At 60.8% G+C, this 16,533-nt stretch overlaps 1 protein-coding gene across 1 annotated transcript in view; it reads left to right on the top strand.

Moving 5' to 3' along the window:
- Plxnd1 (plexin D1) overlaps positions 1 to 16,533 on the top strand; it is a 36,048-nt gene that overhangs the window by 2,380 nt on the left and 17,135 nt on the right. The window contains exons 2-9 of the mRNA XM_034636008.2: positions 9,908 to 10,084; positions 10,710 to 10,841; positions 10,991 to 11,091; positions 11,173 to 11,302; positions 11,934 to 12,111; positions 12,260 to 12,368; positions 12,665 to 12,767; positions 15,667 to 15,771. Coding sequence (XP_034491899.2) covers positions 9,908 to 10,084; positions 10,710 to 10,841; positions 10,991 to 11,091; positions 11,173 to 11,302; positions 11,934 to 12,111; positions 12,260 to 12,368; positions 12,665 to 12,767; positions 15,667 to 15,771 — 1,035 coding nt within the window. The remainder of the gene's footprint in view (positions 1 to 9,907; positions 10,085 to 10,709; positions 10,842 to 10,990; positions 11,092 to 11,172; positions 11,303 to 11,933; positions 12,112 to 12,259; positions 12,369 to 12,664; positions 12,768 to 15,666; positions 15,772 to 16,533) is intronic.

Genomic DNA, 16,533 nt, shown 5'->3' with positions numbered 1-16,533 from the left:
GAACACAGGATCTCTGATCTCTTAGTGTGGAGGTTTCGTTGCTGGGGTGGGCAGATTCAGGGGACAGGACAATGGAGCGGGTGGACAGGGATTTGAAGGTCTTAGGGCTCTGAATGAGGACACAGGGACCGGATCCAAATGTCTGAGGTTGGGCCTGGCGGTGGTGGCACGGAGGCCAGGTTAGGGACCTAGCGTGTGTGTTGACATTGTGGGGATGACAGAGGGGTCTAGGGGGGCGAGTCTGGGGATCCCCGTTTTAAAAGACACTCTGAAGTCCCCCAGCCCTGAACTCCTCCTCCTGGAAATTTGGGAGTCCCTCCCCCCATTGGGGCCCTGCCCCTTCCCTTCTCTGTGGTCCCGGGGCTGTGTGACAAGGATGTCTCAAGATTAATCCTTCCCTGCGCGGCTTTGAGTAAACAGATTCCTTCTCTGCAGCTCGGCCCCCAGGGGCTGCCACCTCCCTGCCGGGCCCCCGTGAAGCTAAGGGTCCCAGGGGGTGAGTGGGGACACTGTCCTAGGGGGCTGCTGCATCACCCTGCTGGGCTCAGGGCTGGCTGTGCAGGGCTGGGACTCAGAAGGCCCCCACTCTCCGCCCCCAGGCGGCCATCTCTGGGTCGTAGGAGGCAGGAAGCCCTGTTGGCCGGGCTGAGCTGGGGACATCCCCCAGGCCTCCGTAGGCAGGGTCCAGCCCTGTGTGGGGCCACTGGTGGGTCCCTCCGGCCTTGGCAGACTCCCCTCCCCCACGGGCAAGAAGTGTCCTGGTTCTCACGGTCCCCTGTCCCCTCCCTGGCCTGGTGCAGTGACTCACTCTACTGAGAGAGGCTGGACTTCCTACTCCCTAGGGGGCAGGGCCTCTCCAGGGGACAGGGCCCCAGGGGCAGCTGACCAAGGTCCCCTCCCTACTCCAAGGCCATCTGGGTCACCCCCTCTGTGTCTCCGGGCCTGGCTCTGGCCACAGGCCAGTGGCCCTTGACATATCCCCTAAAAGTGCCCGAGACCCCAGACTTGGGTCCCCAGCAAGGGCAGGTAGAGGTGGCCCATGACATTTTTTCCAGGTCACCCCCAGTTACAGGTTAAGAATTTAAACTTTGCTCCCAACTCAAATTCCACTCTGTCCTCTCGCAGCTGGGTGACCTTGGGCAAGCCACGTAATCTTCCTGAATTTCAGTTTCGATAAAAAACAACCCTTAGAAAAACAAACTTTCTCACCAGGGGTTGTCTTAGGCCGCGGGCGCGGTGGCCCACGCCTGTCATCCCAGCAGCTCAGGAGGCTGAGGCAGGAGGATCGCCAGTTGGAGGCCGGCCTCAGTGGGTGGCCAGGCCTCTGCAGGCACCTGCTGCTGCCTTTGCTGCTGCTGTCACCTCACGGGGTGTGATGAGCACACAGGCTGGACTCGCTCCTGGTCAGCACACATTGACCTCCCATGGTTTGTTCTGTAGCTCCCCCAGACGGATACGGGCATAAAACATTCATTAAGCCCCTGCTGTATGCTGTCCCTCTGTGCTCTCGGGGACCCCTGGGGGACTCTGTTTCCACCCTCACTGACATTGCAGGGAGGTGGAGGGGGCTGTGTGCCGTGAAGCGGGGACATGGACGGAGGGGGCGTCCCCGAGGGGAGATGGAGTCAAGGCCAAGGTGGAGAGATGACCAAGAGGAAGTTGGGCCACACCTGCAGGAACTGGGGAGGGGGACGAGAAGTGAGAGCCTCCTACAAAAGGGCCTGGGGACGGGATGTGGCCAGGAGGCTGGAGGAACCAAGGGCCTCCGAGCAGGTGGACAGAGAAAGAGCCAAGGGCTGCTAGGAGCCCGGAGGCCAGATTGGGAGGCTGGATTGATCCAGGCCATAGGGAGCCATAGAGTGTTTTAGGCAGAGGAGGCGTATGGCCCTCTGGGTTTCTTCCTCCTTAGAATCGAGGATTGCTGTGGGGAATTAAATGAGATAATATGTGTAGAGATTTGAGTGCCCCGCACCCGACTTTGCAGCTGGCCTCTAAGTTGCAATCCTCCTGCCTCAGCCTCCTGAGTTGCTAGGATGACAGGCATGCACCACCGCGTGCTCGAATGACCTTTAATATTCTAGAAAGTCCCCAGGTAGCTGGCGAGAAGGTGGGGTGGCTGCAGGGAAGGCGGAGGGGGACTGGGGGTACCACCTTCCAGGCAAGACATCCTTTGATCCTCCTGTAAGTATTTCTTGAGCACTTACTATGTGCCAGGCCCCGGGTAGACCCTGGGCTGCAGCTGGGGACACAGTGGGCCAGCCCAGCCTGAGGTGGCACCAAGGCAGAGGGGTTCCAGGCAGATTCGGGTGCTGGGGTGTGGTCCCAGAGGTGGGTTCAGAGAATGGCGGGAGGAGAGGTGGCCCGGCGTGGCTCAGCCACAGGACAGAGGCCGGTGTCCCTGCAGGACAGGTGGCAGGCTTGGCTCTGGGGCTTCCGGGGCCCACAATCCCGTTCCTCCCAGGCCCGGGTGGCCTGGCTTTCCTGGCTGGGGCTGGTCACCCGAGTGACCATCCTATTTGTCTATTTAAATCCAAAAGCCAGAGCCGGCGGGCAGCTCTATTTCCAAGGTGGCTTTTTATAGTACAGGTGGGAACCGTCTCCAGACTGACTCCAAACTGGCATGTGGTGGGTGGCCATGTGCATGGCATCAGGAAAGGTATTTTTTGCACCAATTTAGGGTCCAAAAATGCCAGGTGGGGGTGGCTGGGGAGAGGACTTTTCAAAATGGGCTTTATTTTGGAGCTAGGCTGGGGGCTGAGAGTGAGCTCCCCGTGGCCAAGAGCAAGCAAGCAGAGACCCTTGGTGGGATTGAGGAGAAGGGTTGGGGAGATGACCTTGTAGCCTGAAGAGACGGATCGGGAGTGGTTACTGTCCCTTAACTCTCCAGGTGAGGTGGCCACCTGCCTGTCATCCCAGCAGCTCAGGAGGCTGAGGCAGGAGGATCGCAAATAGGAGGCCAGCCTCCACAGGTTAGCAAAACCGTGTCTCAAAATAAAATAAAAAGGGTGGGGATGCTGCAGCTCTGGTCCCAGGTTCAGGGTGACACACTGTGCCAACACTCACGGTCCCTGTGATCGGGCCTCCAGGCGGGCCTCAGGTAGACCGAGTAGGTGAGGCCAACTGGGACATCTGCAGAGGCCAAGGCCCTTCAGGTCCAAAGGGCATTTGATGGATGAGGTGACGAGGCCCTTTCAATATGGACATCAGGGTGGGGACTTTCAAGCCAGCCAGGGCCATGCTGGACACTGGGGCTGGACTGACCCTCTGCCCCGGAGCATGATCTCGTGTCCAGGGCGGGCTGGACGGAGGACCGGTCACCACCCTCGAGACTCCCACAGCAGAGGCCTTCTGGACCCAGGCAGGCCCAGGGGTGGTGACAGCTGGGTCTTGGGGACCTCCCCCAACCCCCCAGAGTCCAATCCACCTCCGCAGCTCCTGACTGGGGCTTGGAGCGGGTCACTTAGCCTCTCTGGGCCTCTATTTGTCCACCTATAAAATGGGCTTGGCACAGGGAAGAGTGGGGGTGGCCCGGGGACATTCAGCAGAGACGGTGGCCACCAGCCCCTGCACCATCACCCTTGGCCAAGTCTGCTTTGCGGGGCCTGGTGACTGCTGGTTTTCAGGAGGATCCGAGTTAGACTGTGGGGTGGACCGGAAGCGCCCTCTGCACAGACTTGACAACCCCAGAAACCGAACAGGGCGAGGGTGAGCTCCAGTCTAGAGAAGGGGAAGTGAAGAGGCCCAGAGAGGTTCAGTGACTTGTCTGGGGTCACACAGCGAGCAAAAGGGGGCGGCAGAGGGATGTCTGTGTGTAGAGCCTGTAGTTGTCACCTCCAGAAGGGGTGTGGCCCCGAGGAGGGGACGTGGGAAAAGCCCTGGGGAGGAGCCAGGCTGCTCCTGAGACCTCCAGGGCAGCAGGAGGAGGAGGCCTGTCCAGCGTCCTAGCGGGGATTCTTCTGAGTGCGGAGTGTGGAGAGCTTGGCTTTCCTCCATGACAGTCCCCAAAAAGGGACAGATCACACTTTGACCCAGGACGGCCAGGGGTCCCCAGGACGGCCAGGGGACCAACTTCACCCAGGGCCACCAGGAGGGCTTCCTGGAGGTGGGGACGTTGGAGGGAGCCGGGACCCAGACCCTGTCCTGCCGTCTGTAGGGCCCCGGGGAGGCTCGTGGGGACAGGGGGACACAGTGGGGACAGGCCTGGAGCGTCTTGGGGTGCCAGCCTCGTGGAACTGGAGCCCGGTGACCCTGGGGTGTGTGGCCTCCATTTCCATGTTTCTGAGACCCGGGTTTGGGCCTCGATGGAACCAAACTCAGCCTCTGCCTGGGTCTGGGGCACCGGTCCCCCTGCCCTGAGCCGCGATCCATGTGGCCGTCCCGCCCTGTCCACTGTCCTTTACCCTGAAACATCATAAATCACGCGCTGGCGGAGGCTGGCGGAGGCTGGCGGCCGCGGACTCCATTACCAGGCCCGGGAGGCCCCAGGGGGCCATGATCACAGCACTTTCTGCTCTGATCGGTAAATAATGGGGTGGCGGGGAGGTGGGGGGGAGAGGGCGGCCTTGAAGAGGAGGCCGAGCCGCTGGCAGGGACGCCTCATAACCTTGGCACCCGGGGCCTCTCCCTGGCCTCTGCCCAGCCTCTGTGTTTGGAGGTCTCCAGAAGCTGCTGCCTCCTGATGGGCCTCCATTTCTGTATCTTCCAACCCAGGGCCTTTCCAGCTCTTAAGGAGCTGAGTGTGGGGCGGGTGGTCACTTGAGGACCAGGGCTCTGGAGGCAGCCTGTCGGCATGGGAGGTTTGGACGAGGCTGTGTGTCTCTGAACAAGTCACTGCACGTCTCTGTGCGGATGAGCGCTACGTTGCTGTTGACGGGCCGAGCGTTGGTGGATGCTTTTGGGGGCCTCCAAGATGGATCCTCAGCTGTCCCCCACCCGCCTGCCTGCCCTGGGCTGCTGGGAGGGCCTGGCTCCTCGGGGACCAGGGGAGGGGACACTGGAGACCGGGCCTCGCAGCTAATTGGGAACATTTATTGAGAGCCTCCAGGGCTCAGGGTGAAAGGCCACCTTGGGCAGGATCCTGTCCAGGGTCCCGTGTAGCAGCTGCTCTGACAGGGACTGAACTCAGGGGCACTCGACCACAGAGCCACACCCCCAGCCCTTTTTATGTTTTTTATTTTGAGACAAGATCTTGCAGAGTTGCTGAGGCTGGCCTCGAACTCATGATCCTCCTGCCTCGGCCTCCCAAGCCGCTGGGATGACAGATGTGCGCCACCACGCCCGCTTCTTCTTTTTCTTTAATAACTTTTTTCTTATGAAATAATCTTACATTTACAGGAAAGCTCCAACGACTGACCGTCCAGAGAGTCCCTGTGTACCCTTCCCCCAGAGTCCTCTGTGGCTAACATCTCACTTTCCCATGAAACATTTGTGCAAACTCAGAAACCAGCATCCAAACAACACCCTCAGCCACACTCCAAGTTTATTCCACAAACGTCCTCCCCCTTTTCCAGGACCTCATGTCACTTTTAGTGATCTGCAGTTTTCATAGCTCCTTTCACGCCAGCTGTGGTGGCGCAGGCTTAGAATCCCGGCTACCGGGGAGGCTGAGGCAGGAGGATGGCAAGTTGGAGGCCGGCCTCAACCACGAAGTGAGACCCTGTCTCAAAATAGAAGATAAAAAAAAAGGGGCTGGGAGTGTAGCTCCGTGCTAGAGCGCCCCCGGCTTCCATCCCTTGTACAAATAAAATAAAATAAAATGCTCCCTCCTTTGGGGCTGGGGCTGGGGCTCAGTGGTGGGTGGTGGCCCAAGTGACAGACAAGGCCCTGGGTTCGATCCGCAGCTCTGCAGAAAATAAAGAAAAAAAAAAATCTCCTCTGGGGACACTGAGAAGGGGAGATGCAAAGGGCCCAGCTTTGGGAGGCTTTGCGGGTGCAGAGCACCAAGCCCCCCTTGGGGCCTGGCACCCCAAAGCCAACCCCCTAACGCCCCAGCAAGGGGAAGGGACCGCTGGGCACAGTGCCCACAGCTGCCACAGCACCCACCGCCCGGCCTCATCCTCTCTGAGTGCCCGGGAGTGGGGGGCTGAGGCTTGCTGGGGTCTGTGGGCAGGATGTGAGGCCCACAGAGTCCGGGCCCGGGAGCCTCTTCCTCGGGCCGGCTTCCTGGGGAGAGAAAATCAACACGATTACAGTTGCTCAGGAAATCAATAATGTCAGCGTTTTAATGGGAGAGAGGGCAGAGCTGAGCGGAGGCCCCAGGAGGCCGCCCGCTCGAGAGGGAGGCCCATCCTGCTCGCAGGAAAGAGCTGAGGCCCGTGGCCACGGCCTTGACCCCATTTTAGAGAAGAAGAAACTAAGGTTCTTAGGGGAACCCAGACAAGCTTGCTGGGGCTCCTCACGGGCCCCTCCTGGGTTGCTCGGCGCACAGTAGGCATGTTTTTTTTTTCCCTTGGATCCTCTTGCACCTAGCGGCGTGACTCTCAGTCCCTCTGCTCTGAAAGCAAACGGCTGGATGTAGTCATTCACACTTTAGTCAAAATTAGGGTCTTTTTTTTCCCCCTCCCTTGATAAGTAGGCACCCCAGGGAGCACAGTCTCCACCCCGGATGGCTTGGACGTTTGGGAAGGACACTGGCTGCCCGAGGAAACAGCTTGGCAGTTTGAGGAACTCCAACTGTGGAGCCCAGGGCAGGGCCGAGGGAGGAACTGAGACTGAGACTGAGTCCTTGGCCAGAGAGGAATCACGAAGGTCCCCCAGGTGCCAGGCTGGAGGGCGGGGGCCTGATTCCCAGGACGGTGCCCAGCTGGGCTTGTGGGCTGCAGAGGAAGGCTGGTGCTTTCAGATTGGATCTTTCTGGAACTTTGGGGGCTGCGGGGACAGTCCAGGCTGGCTCCTGCTGTCAGGGAGGGGGACGTGAAGGCAGGGTCATGCTGGGGCAGGAATCTCAGGCAGTGGGATGGGGTCAGCAGGGGGACTTGGGGGGCCTGAGGGCTCAGTTTCCCCAAGGACCACGTTCAGCAGAGGCCACACTCACTGATGGAGGCCGCTGGGTCTCCAAGTCCCCTGTGTCCCTTCCTGGAGGCCTTTCCTGCCTGCCTGGGTGGGGGGGTGGGGGGGTCCCTTATCCCAACTTCCTCTTCTGATCCCTTTGCAGCCTGCAGATCTCCCGGGGCAGAGAGGCCACCCCGCTTCCTCTCCGAGCACAGATCACTGGGAGCCTCCGATGGCTGACTTCTCCTTTAAAAAAAAAAAAAAAAAAAAAGAGAAAGAAAAAAAAAATTTTTTTTTTTAAGATTTTATTTTTAGGATAAAGAAAAAAAAAAAGTTGGGGGAAAAGGCTTTTTAGAAAATTCCTTCGGTGCAGAATTAATGGCTTGTGAACGTCAAGGCGGGCGGGCGAGAGCCGGTTCCCAGCCTGCGCCTGCCCCTCCCCCTCCCCTGCTGTGGCCCCCAAGTCACCCCGAGCTGGGAGCAGGGCCTGGCTCGGCCCACTTCACCTCTTCCCTGCAGGATAAGGGGGTTGGGAGAGGGGTCCCAGCCTGGGGAGAGGGAGAGCACCCACTTTCCAGGGCTGGTCCCCAACTTGGACACACACAGGATGAAGAGAGAGGTTGAGAAAGAGCCTTGTCCGTGGTTTTTATTTTCAACCGTTTCAGTTACCCCATGGTCTGATGAGGTCCCCAAAATAGAAAATGGAAAATTCCAGAAATGAACAGTTCATCAATTTTAAATCACCAGCCGTTCTGAGGACCTGGAGGAAACCTTGGGCCTGGGATGTGTGAATCACTGCTTTGTCCAGCGTGTCCATGCTGTATGCGCTACCCTCCTGGAAGGCACTCAGAGTGTCCACGCTGTATGCGCTACCCTCCCAGTAGGCACACAGCATGTCCATGCTGTATACACTACCCTCCTGCAAGGCACACAGCGTGTCCACACTGTATACACTACCCTCCCGGTAGGCACTCAGAGTGTCCATGCTGTATACACTACCCTCCCGGTAGGCACTCAGAGTGTCCACAATATATATACTACCCTCCCGGTAGGCACTCAGTGCCAGATTGGGTGATCAGATGCGATGAATGTCACAGTGTCTTGGGGCTGTTGTTCCCGTGACCGTTATCTCAGTTAATAATATTTTAGTTAATAAGAGTCAGGGAGGTGCAGACCCTTCAGCGGTGCCCGAGAGGCTGGGACGGGCTCCTTTGAAGTGGAAATGGTAAAGTTTCTTAATAAGGAAAGGAAAAGGTGTCATGTGCCATCAGGTTGCTAAGATCCACCGCACAATGGGGTTTTTGTGAGTGAGCTCCGCTGTGCTCCTGTCACTTTTATCAGACTATTTTGGTGTCATTGATCCATTCTTAGTCACCGTGGATCTCTTCCTGGGTTTGTGAATGACGCTGTATCACAGGACACAGTCCACCCAGGGCTCCGCACAGGTTTGTAGCTTCAGACATGCTCTGGGGGGTCATGGAATGAGTCCCCCCACAAATGGGAGGGACAGGCTGGAGCATGGCTCTCAGAGAGCAGCCAGGACAAAGACCCCAAGGAGGCAGGACCCGGGTTCTGAGGTGCAAGTGACAGAGATGAGGGATGACATGGTGTTCCTGTTGGTGGGGGGGACGACGGGGGATTGGACCTGGGGATCCTGACCACTGAGCCACACACCCCCAGCCCTTTTTATTTATTTTTATTTTTATTTAGAGACAGGGTCTCACGGAGTTGCTTAGAGCCTCGCTGAGTGGTTGAGGCTGGCCTCCCACTTTGTGATCCTCCTGCCTCAGCCTCCCAAGTCACAGGGATGACAGACACACACCCACCGCGCCTGGCTTCTTTTTGCTTAAGCCGACTGGGGACAGAAGTCGGGGCCTCATGCTGGGTGGGCAAGCCCTCTATCACTGAGCCACACCCCCCAGCCCCCAATTATATTTAGTAAGAATAATATGAGCAACGATCACATCTGAAGCACAACAGGGTCACTAACGGTTTCCAGGAGGTTACCATGGGAGCACTGTACAAGGAACGATCTTGCTCCATCCACGACCTGGTGGGGTCCTAGTAGATGAGCCCATTTTATAGTCGAATAAACCGAGGCTCAGAAAAGCAAAGTGACTTACTCAGGTCGCCCACAGCTGTCCTCTGGAAGATCATTAGTCCTGGGTTTTGCCCCAGGTCACCCCAGCCCCACCCTATCTCTGGGCTCCCAGGGACACCCTGGGAGCAGCCTCAGGCATGAACACTGTGGGTTTGCCCCAGGACAGAAGGAGTCACTACTGATTGTTTTCTTTTGGAAAATTAGCTGAGGTTTTGTGCAAAAAAAAAAAAATAAAAGAAAACATCTGGGCATACCATTCGTGACTTAGGCCTGTAAAAAAAATCACACAAGAAAAGTTCCAGAAATCTCTTTAGCCCTGCGCAGTGGCGCACATCAGTAATCCCATTGGCTCTGGAGGCTGAGGCAGGAGGATCACGAGTTCAAAACCAGCCTCAGCAATTTAGTGGGGCCCTGACACAGTTCCCTACAAAGGTGGCCTGCCATTATCTTGTCATGGTGACACATGTATTATTTGAACCCAGGGGCGCTTAACCCCTGAGCCACACTCCTGGCCCTTTTGATTTTTCCTTTTAAGACAGCTGCTGAGGCTGGCCTCCAACTTGAGATCCTCCTGCCTCAGCCTCCCCAGTGGCTGGACCCTCTGCAGCCTCTTAAAAGTCAGGAGGACCTTCTTCCCTTGCCATCCCTCCTGGCCTCCCCTGCACGGCCCCCTGCGTCTTGGGTACCTGAAACATCAGTCCCTGGATCAGCTCCAGGACCCACACCAAGGTCAAGGTCAAGGCCAGGCCTGGAGCTAGGGGCATCCAGCAGGAGCCAGACACTGAGCTGAGGTCTGAGCTGCCGTCTCTCTTCCAGCTCCAGCCAGAGCAGCTGGACTGCGGCGCCGCCCACCTGCAGCACCCCCTGTCCATCCTGCAGCCCCTCAAGTCCTCGCCCGTGTTCCGGGCTCCGGGGCTCACGTCTGTGGCCGTGGCCAGCACCAACAATTACACCGTGGTCTTCCTGGGCACGGTCAATGGCCGGCTCCTCAAGGTAGGGACCGGGTGGAATGGGGGAGGCACCCGAGGGCTGGGCTGGGGAGGCCCATTGTGTACACCCGGCCTCCACGGGTCCAGCCTCAACCTCCTTGTTCTCCCATGTACCTCACCCTTTATAAATTACAAAGAATTCATGTTTGGGGGGGCGCCAGGGATGCTGAACCTCGGGACCCCACCCTCAGCCCTTTTTTACTTTTTATTTTGAAATAGGATCTCGCTAAATTGCTTAGGGCTCACTTAATGGCAGAGGCTGGCCTCCAACTTGGGATCCTCCTGCCTCAGCCTCCCAGGGAGACACACAGAGAGTCCTAGAGCCTTGGATCCTGTCCCCCACCCTCTATGACAGGCCAGTTGCTCAGGGTGGACATCGGTACCTTCCAAAGCCCTTGTTCTTGGCCGAGTCCCCAACATCCTCCCAGAGAATGTTCTAGAAACCTTAGGTGGGGGGAGGGGAAGCCTGGCTGGGTTCCTAGTGGGGGGTCCTGCTGAGCCACCCCCTCCCCTGAGTGACGGTGACCTGAGACAGGAGCGGGTGCCGAGTCCCCAGCCCTGCCTGGGCCAGGTCCCCGGGGATTGAGGTCCCCCTGTGACAGCCTCGCCTGACAGCCACGTCCCCGCAGGTCAACCTGAACGAGAGCATGCAGGTGGTGAGCAGGAGGGTGGTGACAGTGGCTTACGGGGAGCCCGTGCACCCCGTCATGCAGTTTGACCCCGCTGACCCCGGGTACCTGTATCTGATGACGTCCCACCAGGTAAGTCCCACCCGAGGGGCCCCGGGCCACGGGACGTCACCTCTGCAGGGCGGCCTGGCCTCCCTAAGTCCCCCCACCCCAGCCTCAGTTCGCCCAGCCTCCCCACAGGGAGAGGCCGGCAGCCTCCCTGAGCTGGCCTCTGCCTCCAGATGGCCCGAGTCAAGGTGGCGGCCTGCGACGTCCATGTCACCTGCGCAGCCTGCCTGGGTGCGGCCGACGCCTACTGCGGCTGGTGCGCCCTGGAGACCAGGTGAGCGGGCAGGGCGGGCACCCCCGGGGAAGGCCACCTCCCTGGTGGCACTGGGGACCTGACCCTGCAGTGCCACCCCAGGTGCACGCTGCAGCAGGACTGTGCCAACGCCACCCGGCCGCACTTCTGGACCAGCACCAGCGAGGGGCCCGGCCGGTGCCCGGCCATGACCGTCCTGCCCGCGGAGATCGACGTGCGCCGCGAGTACCCAGTGAGTCCCCATGTCACCCTCCAGCCTGGGGACACAGATGGGGAGCGTCCCTGGGCCCCGCAGCCACTGCCAGAGACGGGGAGGCCCTGCCCAGGGTGCCCCAGGGACTTGGAGGCACATCACGGGGAAGTGACAGGAACCCGGCTGTCCCCTGCCCTGGGGCCAGCAGAGGTCAAATGACTCGCTCAAGGTCACCCAGTGCAGGGGACCCGGGGCTTGAAGGACGGGGGCAGGTTGTGGAGCCGCAGGTGGAGCCAGGGGAGGTCGAGGAGGGAGGCCCACCTGCCTGCCTCTCCCTCCACCAGGTCCCCACTCGACGGGGACATTTCTCCTTCCCCAAAAGAGGCCAGTGTGCATCATCGTGGGGACCTGGGCCCGGGAGGGGACTCCGGCCCAGGCTCAGGGTCCTGCCAGGCCTGTTCTCAGGGACCTCTGTGAGGGCTTCACCACTGAGCCACGTCCCCGGCCCTATTTATTTTTAATTTTGAGACAGGGCCTCACTGAGTTGCTGAGGCTGGCCTCAACCTTGTGATCCTCCTGCCCCAGCCTCCAATGGCTGCGGCCCTTGGGAGGGAGCTGGGCCGTCAGGGGGCAGCCGAGGCCCCCCCCAAACCGCGGCCCCTTCCCCCAGGGCATGATCCTGCAGATCTCGGGCAGCCTGCCCAGCCTCAGTGGCATGCAGATGGCCTGTGACTACGGAAAGGACATCCGCACAGTGGCCCGGGTCCCCGGCCCCGCCTACGGCCACCAGATCGCCTACTGCAACCTGCTGCCCAGGAGACAGTTCCCGCCCTTCCCCGCCCACCAGGGTGAGCCCACGGGGGTCCTCACAGCGGTTTTGGGGGGCAGAATGGTGGGCTCTCACCTGGAGGTGACAGGGACCCTAAAGTCACAGCCTCTGGTGTGGGCCGAGACCCCTCCCCCATGTCTCTCCCTGGCTTCCCTGGTCCCCTGCAGACCACGTGACCCTGGAGATGGCCCTGAGGGTCAACGGGCGCAACATCGTCTCGGCCAACTTCACCATCTACGACTGCAGCCGCATGGCCCAGGTGTACCCCCAGGCAGCGTGAGTCCCCAGGGAAAGGGGTCAGGGCTAGGAAACGGGGGTCCCTGCAAACAGCCGGGGGGGGGCCCTCCAGTCTCATCTACCCCAGGGCCTTTGCACTCACAGCTCCCCAGACACTCACCGTGGTTCAACTCCATTATTCAAAAGTCACCTCCTCACACGGTGTCCCCACCCTCTCCAAGACAAAGTCCTTTCCCTGGACTGGGACTGGCTTTCTGGGTCCAGTTCCTGGGGTCAGGGACAAGGAGAAGGGGTAGGGAGCCCCCCCGAGTCTGAGGGGTGCCCTTGCCTTCCAGCTGCACCCGCTGTCTGTCGGCACCGTGGCCCTGCTTCTGGTGCACCCAGCAGCACGCCTGTGTCTCCAACCAGTCCCGCTGCGAGGCCTCGCCAAACCCCACGGTAAGCCAGGCTTGGGGGACACCCTGGTCCCCCCTGTTCCATTACTTTTTTTTTTTTTTAAATGTTAATTTGTTGAGGACATTTCCGCCTTGTCACATCCTTGGCATTGAATTTAACAGCTGCATGGGGCCCACACTGGGCCAATCCCCTATTGCTGGACATACCCATTGCTTCCCCAGTCCCCTATGGCTGGACACACCCATTGCTTCCTGTTTGTTTCTTTTTCGCTTTTGATTATGGCCAGGGACGACGCACACCCTTGATTCTTCTCCGAGGTGAAGTGTCTTTGTTTTCTACCATGGATTGAACCCAGGGGAGCTTAGCCACGAAGCCACACCCATTTTGACTTTTCATTTTTAAACAGGGTCTTGCTGAGTTGCCGAGGCTGGCCTCGACCTTAGGAGCCTCCTGCCTCAGCCTCCCAAGTTGCTGGGATTACAGGCGTGTGCTGCCCAGCCTGGCTCCTAGACATGAGGCTTTGGTGTGACAGCGTGGCCATAGTTTAGCCCCACGGCCCTCTGGGAAACCCGAGGCCGTGGTCTTCCCGCCTGCAGTCTGAATGTCCATTCCTGCCCGGGTTCCAGGACTGGGTCGCTGTCCATCTTAACCTTCCGTGTTTTCAGCCTCCCTAGCAGCTAAAGGCATTTTGTCCCTGAGGGAGGACACCACCCAGCCAGACTCCTACCCTCTTCCCCAATTCCAGAACTGAGTGGGGAGGCCCTGCCTCAGTTTCCCCAGGGGCAGTGGGGACCCAGTGGCTGGTGGTCAGGAACCAGGATCCGGAGTGAGCACCCCGTCCGTATGGGGCACATAGTAGGTGCTCACTAAAAGGCTGCCGTGTGCCTTGGGAGCTTGATGGCCCCTCTGCTTGGCTGGGACTGGGGACACTGCTCTCGAGAGGGGACTTTTGGGTGGGACCTTGACGGGTGCATAGGAGCTCACCGGCTGGGTGGTCCAGCAGCCCGCTGACCCCCAGCCCTGCCTTTCTTCGGGGGGTGGGGATTGGGGTGCGGGGAGGCCTGTCTTGCAGGATCACTGTGATCTGGCAGGAGGCGGCCTCCACCCCAGGCCTGCTCCAGCCTCTCATTGAGGCTCAATCTGGCCTTTAATTAAGTGCCAATTAGCCACAGAGGCGCCAGGCTCCTCCGGGCAGCCGGCGGGCAGCGGGCTCTGCTCTCCCCCCAGACCCTGGGGAGCTGGGGGGTCCCCGGAGCCTCACCTCCTGATACACCCCTGGGGTCCCCCTGGGAAGGAAGTGGGGTGCAGCCCGTATGAGGGCAGAGAGCGCCGGCTTTGGGGGTGCGGGGCCTGGGGCCACCCCAGCTCTGCCCCCTGGGAGCTGTGACTGGAGCAGGCTGGGCCACATCTGGGCCCACATCTGGCTCCCGGCCCCTCTCCCCTCCTCTGCCTCCTCAGCTCTGCCCTGGAGATAGTCAGCCGTGGCTTCCCAAGGCCCGGCCCTGTCCCATGCTGCAGCAGAGGGACACCCGATGGCTTGTGCAGGGACAGGAGGGCCAGCTCTCTGGGTTGCGTGCAGGCAAGAAACCAAGCCGGCTGGCTTCCGGCCCGCAGAGTTCATTGGCTCCTCTGAGGGAGGGAGCCACCTTCAGGCACAGCTGGATCCAGGAGCTCCAACAGTCTCCGGGGGCCTCCCCGTCTCTCTGGAGGGGGTGCCCTGCTCAGGCAGGCTCTTTCTCCTTGATGACAAGGCAGTGTCCTTATCCCCCCTCCTGCCTAGCCCCAGGAAACTGGAAGATCATCTTTCTCATGGAGTCTGGAGCAAGGGGGGGCCCGGGGCTCCCCTGTCCCTGGGGTGCAGGAGCAGGGCCAGTCTCCAAGACCGCAGGCTGGGGAGGGGTTCCCCCAAAGGCCAGGCCAGTCTCGGGGACACAGGGGCTGGGGTGGCACAGGCACTATAAGAACCTGCCCCGGGGCTCAGTGTGGAGGGTGTCACGCAGCTCAGGGGGGTCCCATACCGTTCACCATGGGGGCCCTCTTGGGAGGCCTCCCGCCCGGCCCCCTGCACCCCCCTGTCGGCCACCTCACCACGAGGGGGGTGGAGCCCGGGACAGACCCCGGGCCCCCGGCCAGCTGCGAAGCAGACCTGGCAGCCGCTGCGAGGCGGATTGGAAACATGTGGCCTCCATTCTCTGAAATTCCACGGGGTTTGCACACGAGCCTGCGCGGGGCAGCAGCCGGGCCTACCGTTCCCCTGGGGCCGGTCTGTCCTGAGGTTTTGCCTCAAAAGGCCCCATCATGAGAATAAAAACCAGGCCCAGAGAGGGACAGCAGCTAGTGTGAGCACACACAGCAAACTCCATCCTCCCTCCCTCCACCTGAGGCCTGTGGTCAGCTGAGGGCCTCCCTCCCCAGGGTCTGGCCGTGTCACTGCTAGTCCCAGAAGGTCAGGGTCTTGGAGTATGAGGAGGCTGGACCCCAAACTTCCAGCTCAGAGAGACCCCCACCTGGGCTCAGGCAGGGGCCACGCTGTCCCTGGTCCCTGCCCGACTCCTAGGCCCGTTCCTTCTGCACAGTGGGCACAGCCTGTCCCCGGGGCCTGCACACAGCTGTCCCCAAACCACGTGCTGAAGGCCTGGCTGAGGGGCCGGGGTGGCCGACTGCCCTCCAGGGTCGGCACAGCCCCATTTTGCAGCTGGGAAAAGTGAGGCCCAGGAACCTGCCTCCATTTCTTCATCTGGAAAGAGGATCCCATGAACCCCGCCTCCGGGTGGCCCTGAGCACCCCATGGGGCGGCCGTTCAAATGTTATGACCTCGGGGGACTTTCCTCAGGGCTCCCTGGTCCTCCAGGCAGGCGGGACTCCGGGAGGCCCGGAGGCAGCGAGGCACCTCTTTTCCAAAATGTCCCTACGTGACCCTCTCCCTGTGCTTCATCCACAGGACCCTCAGGACTGCCCCCAGATCCTGCCCTTGTCCCTGGCACCTGTCCCCACGGGGGGCTCCCAGGACATCCTGGTGCCCCTGGCTAACGCGGCCTCCTTCCACGTAAGTAGAGGCCGGCACAGGGTAGAGGCCGGCACAGGGTAGAGGCCGGGACAAGGTAGAGGCTGGGGACCGTTCCCCTGGCATCCGCGGGGCTCTGGGTTTGCTCTCTAGGACCTTCTGGGTTCTGTGTGAGAAAGTCCCTGGTCGCACAGGACTGGGGGAACAGGAGGTGGCACTGAGGCCAGGCGATGGGGACAGCAGGCGGCCATCGGCTGCAGCAGGACACTCTGGCCAGGTCCCCAAGCTGCTCCCGCGCCCCAACAGGAGCAGGGACCCAGCCCGATCGCCTGGCGCTGCAGCCCGTGGTGGATGCGACCCATGTGTGCGCCTGCCTGTCCCCGCCCTGTCCCGGGGCTGAACTGTGACCCTGGGCACACCCGTCCCCGAGGGGCTCCCACCCTGGAACATGGCCACCAAGCCCTGTGCCACCCCCGCCCCGCTGTCCAGAGGGAACTGAGGCCCAGGACAGGGTCACTCGGCTCCTGCTTGTCCTGTGACCAGCCTGTCCCCCAAAATCGGGGCAGGGAGGGGACGCGGCCCTCCCTGGGCTGTCCCCCCCAGCGTCCTGGGTGGAAGGCGATGACAGGTCTGGCCCCGCGCCAGCCTCCCCCTCCCGGCTCCCGGGGACGCGCCATCTGTCTCCTCCAGGGAGGAGCTGTCACACGTGGGGGCCACGTGCCAGGCATCGGGCTGTGTCAGGAGGCCTGGTGGCCGGGGCTGGAGCTGGCACCCCCCCCCCGCCAGGCTGGGGACAGGGGGCAC

This window comes from Marmota flaviventris, chromosome 20, assembly GCF_047511675.1.
Source record: "Marmota flaviventris isolate mMarFla1 chromosome 20, mMarFla1.hap1, whole genome shotgun sequence".
Lineage (NCBI taxonomy): Eukaryota > Metazoa > Chordata > Mammalia > Rodentia > Sciuridae > Marmota > Marmota flaviventris.
This window is presented reverse-complemented; position numbering and strand designations above follow the sequence as displayed.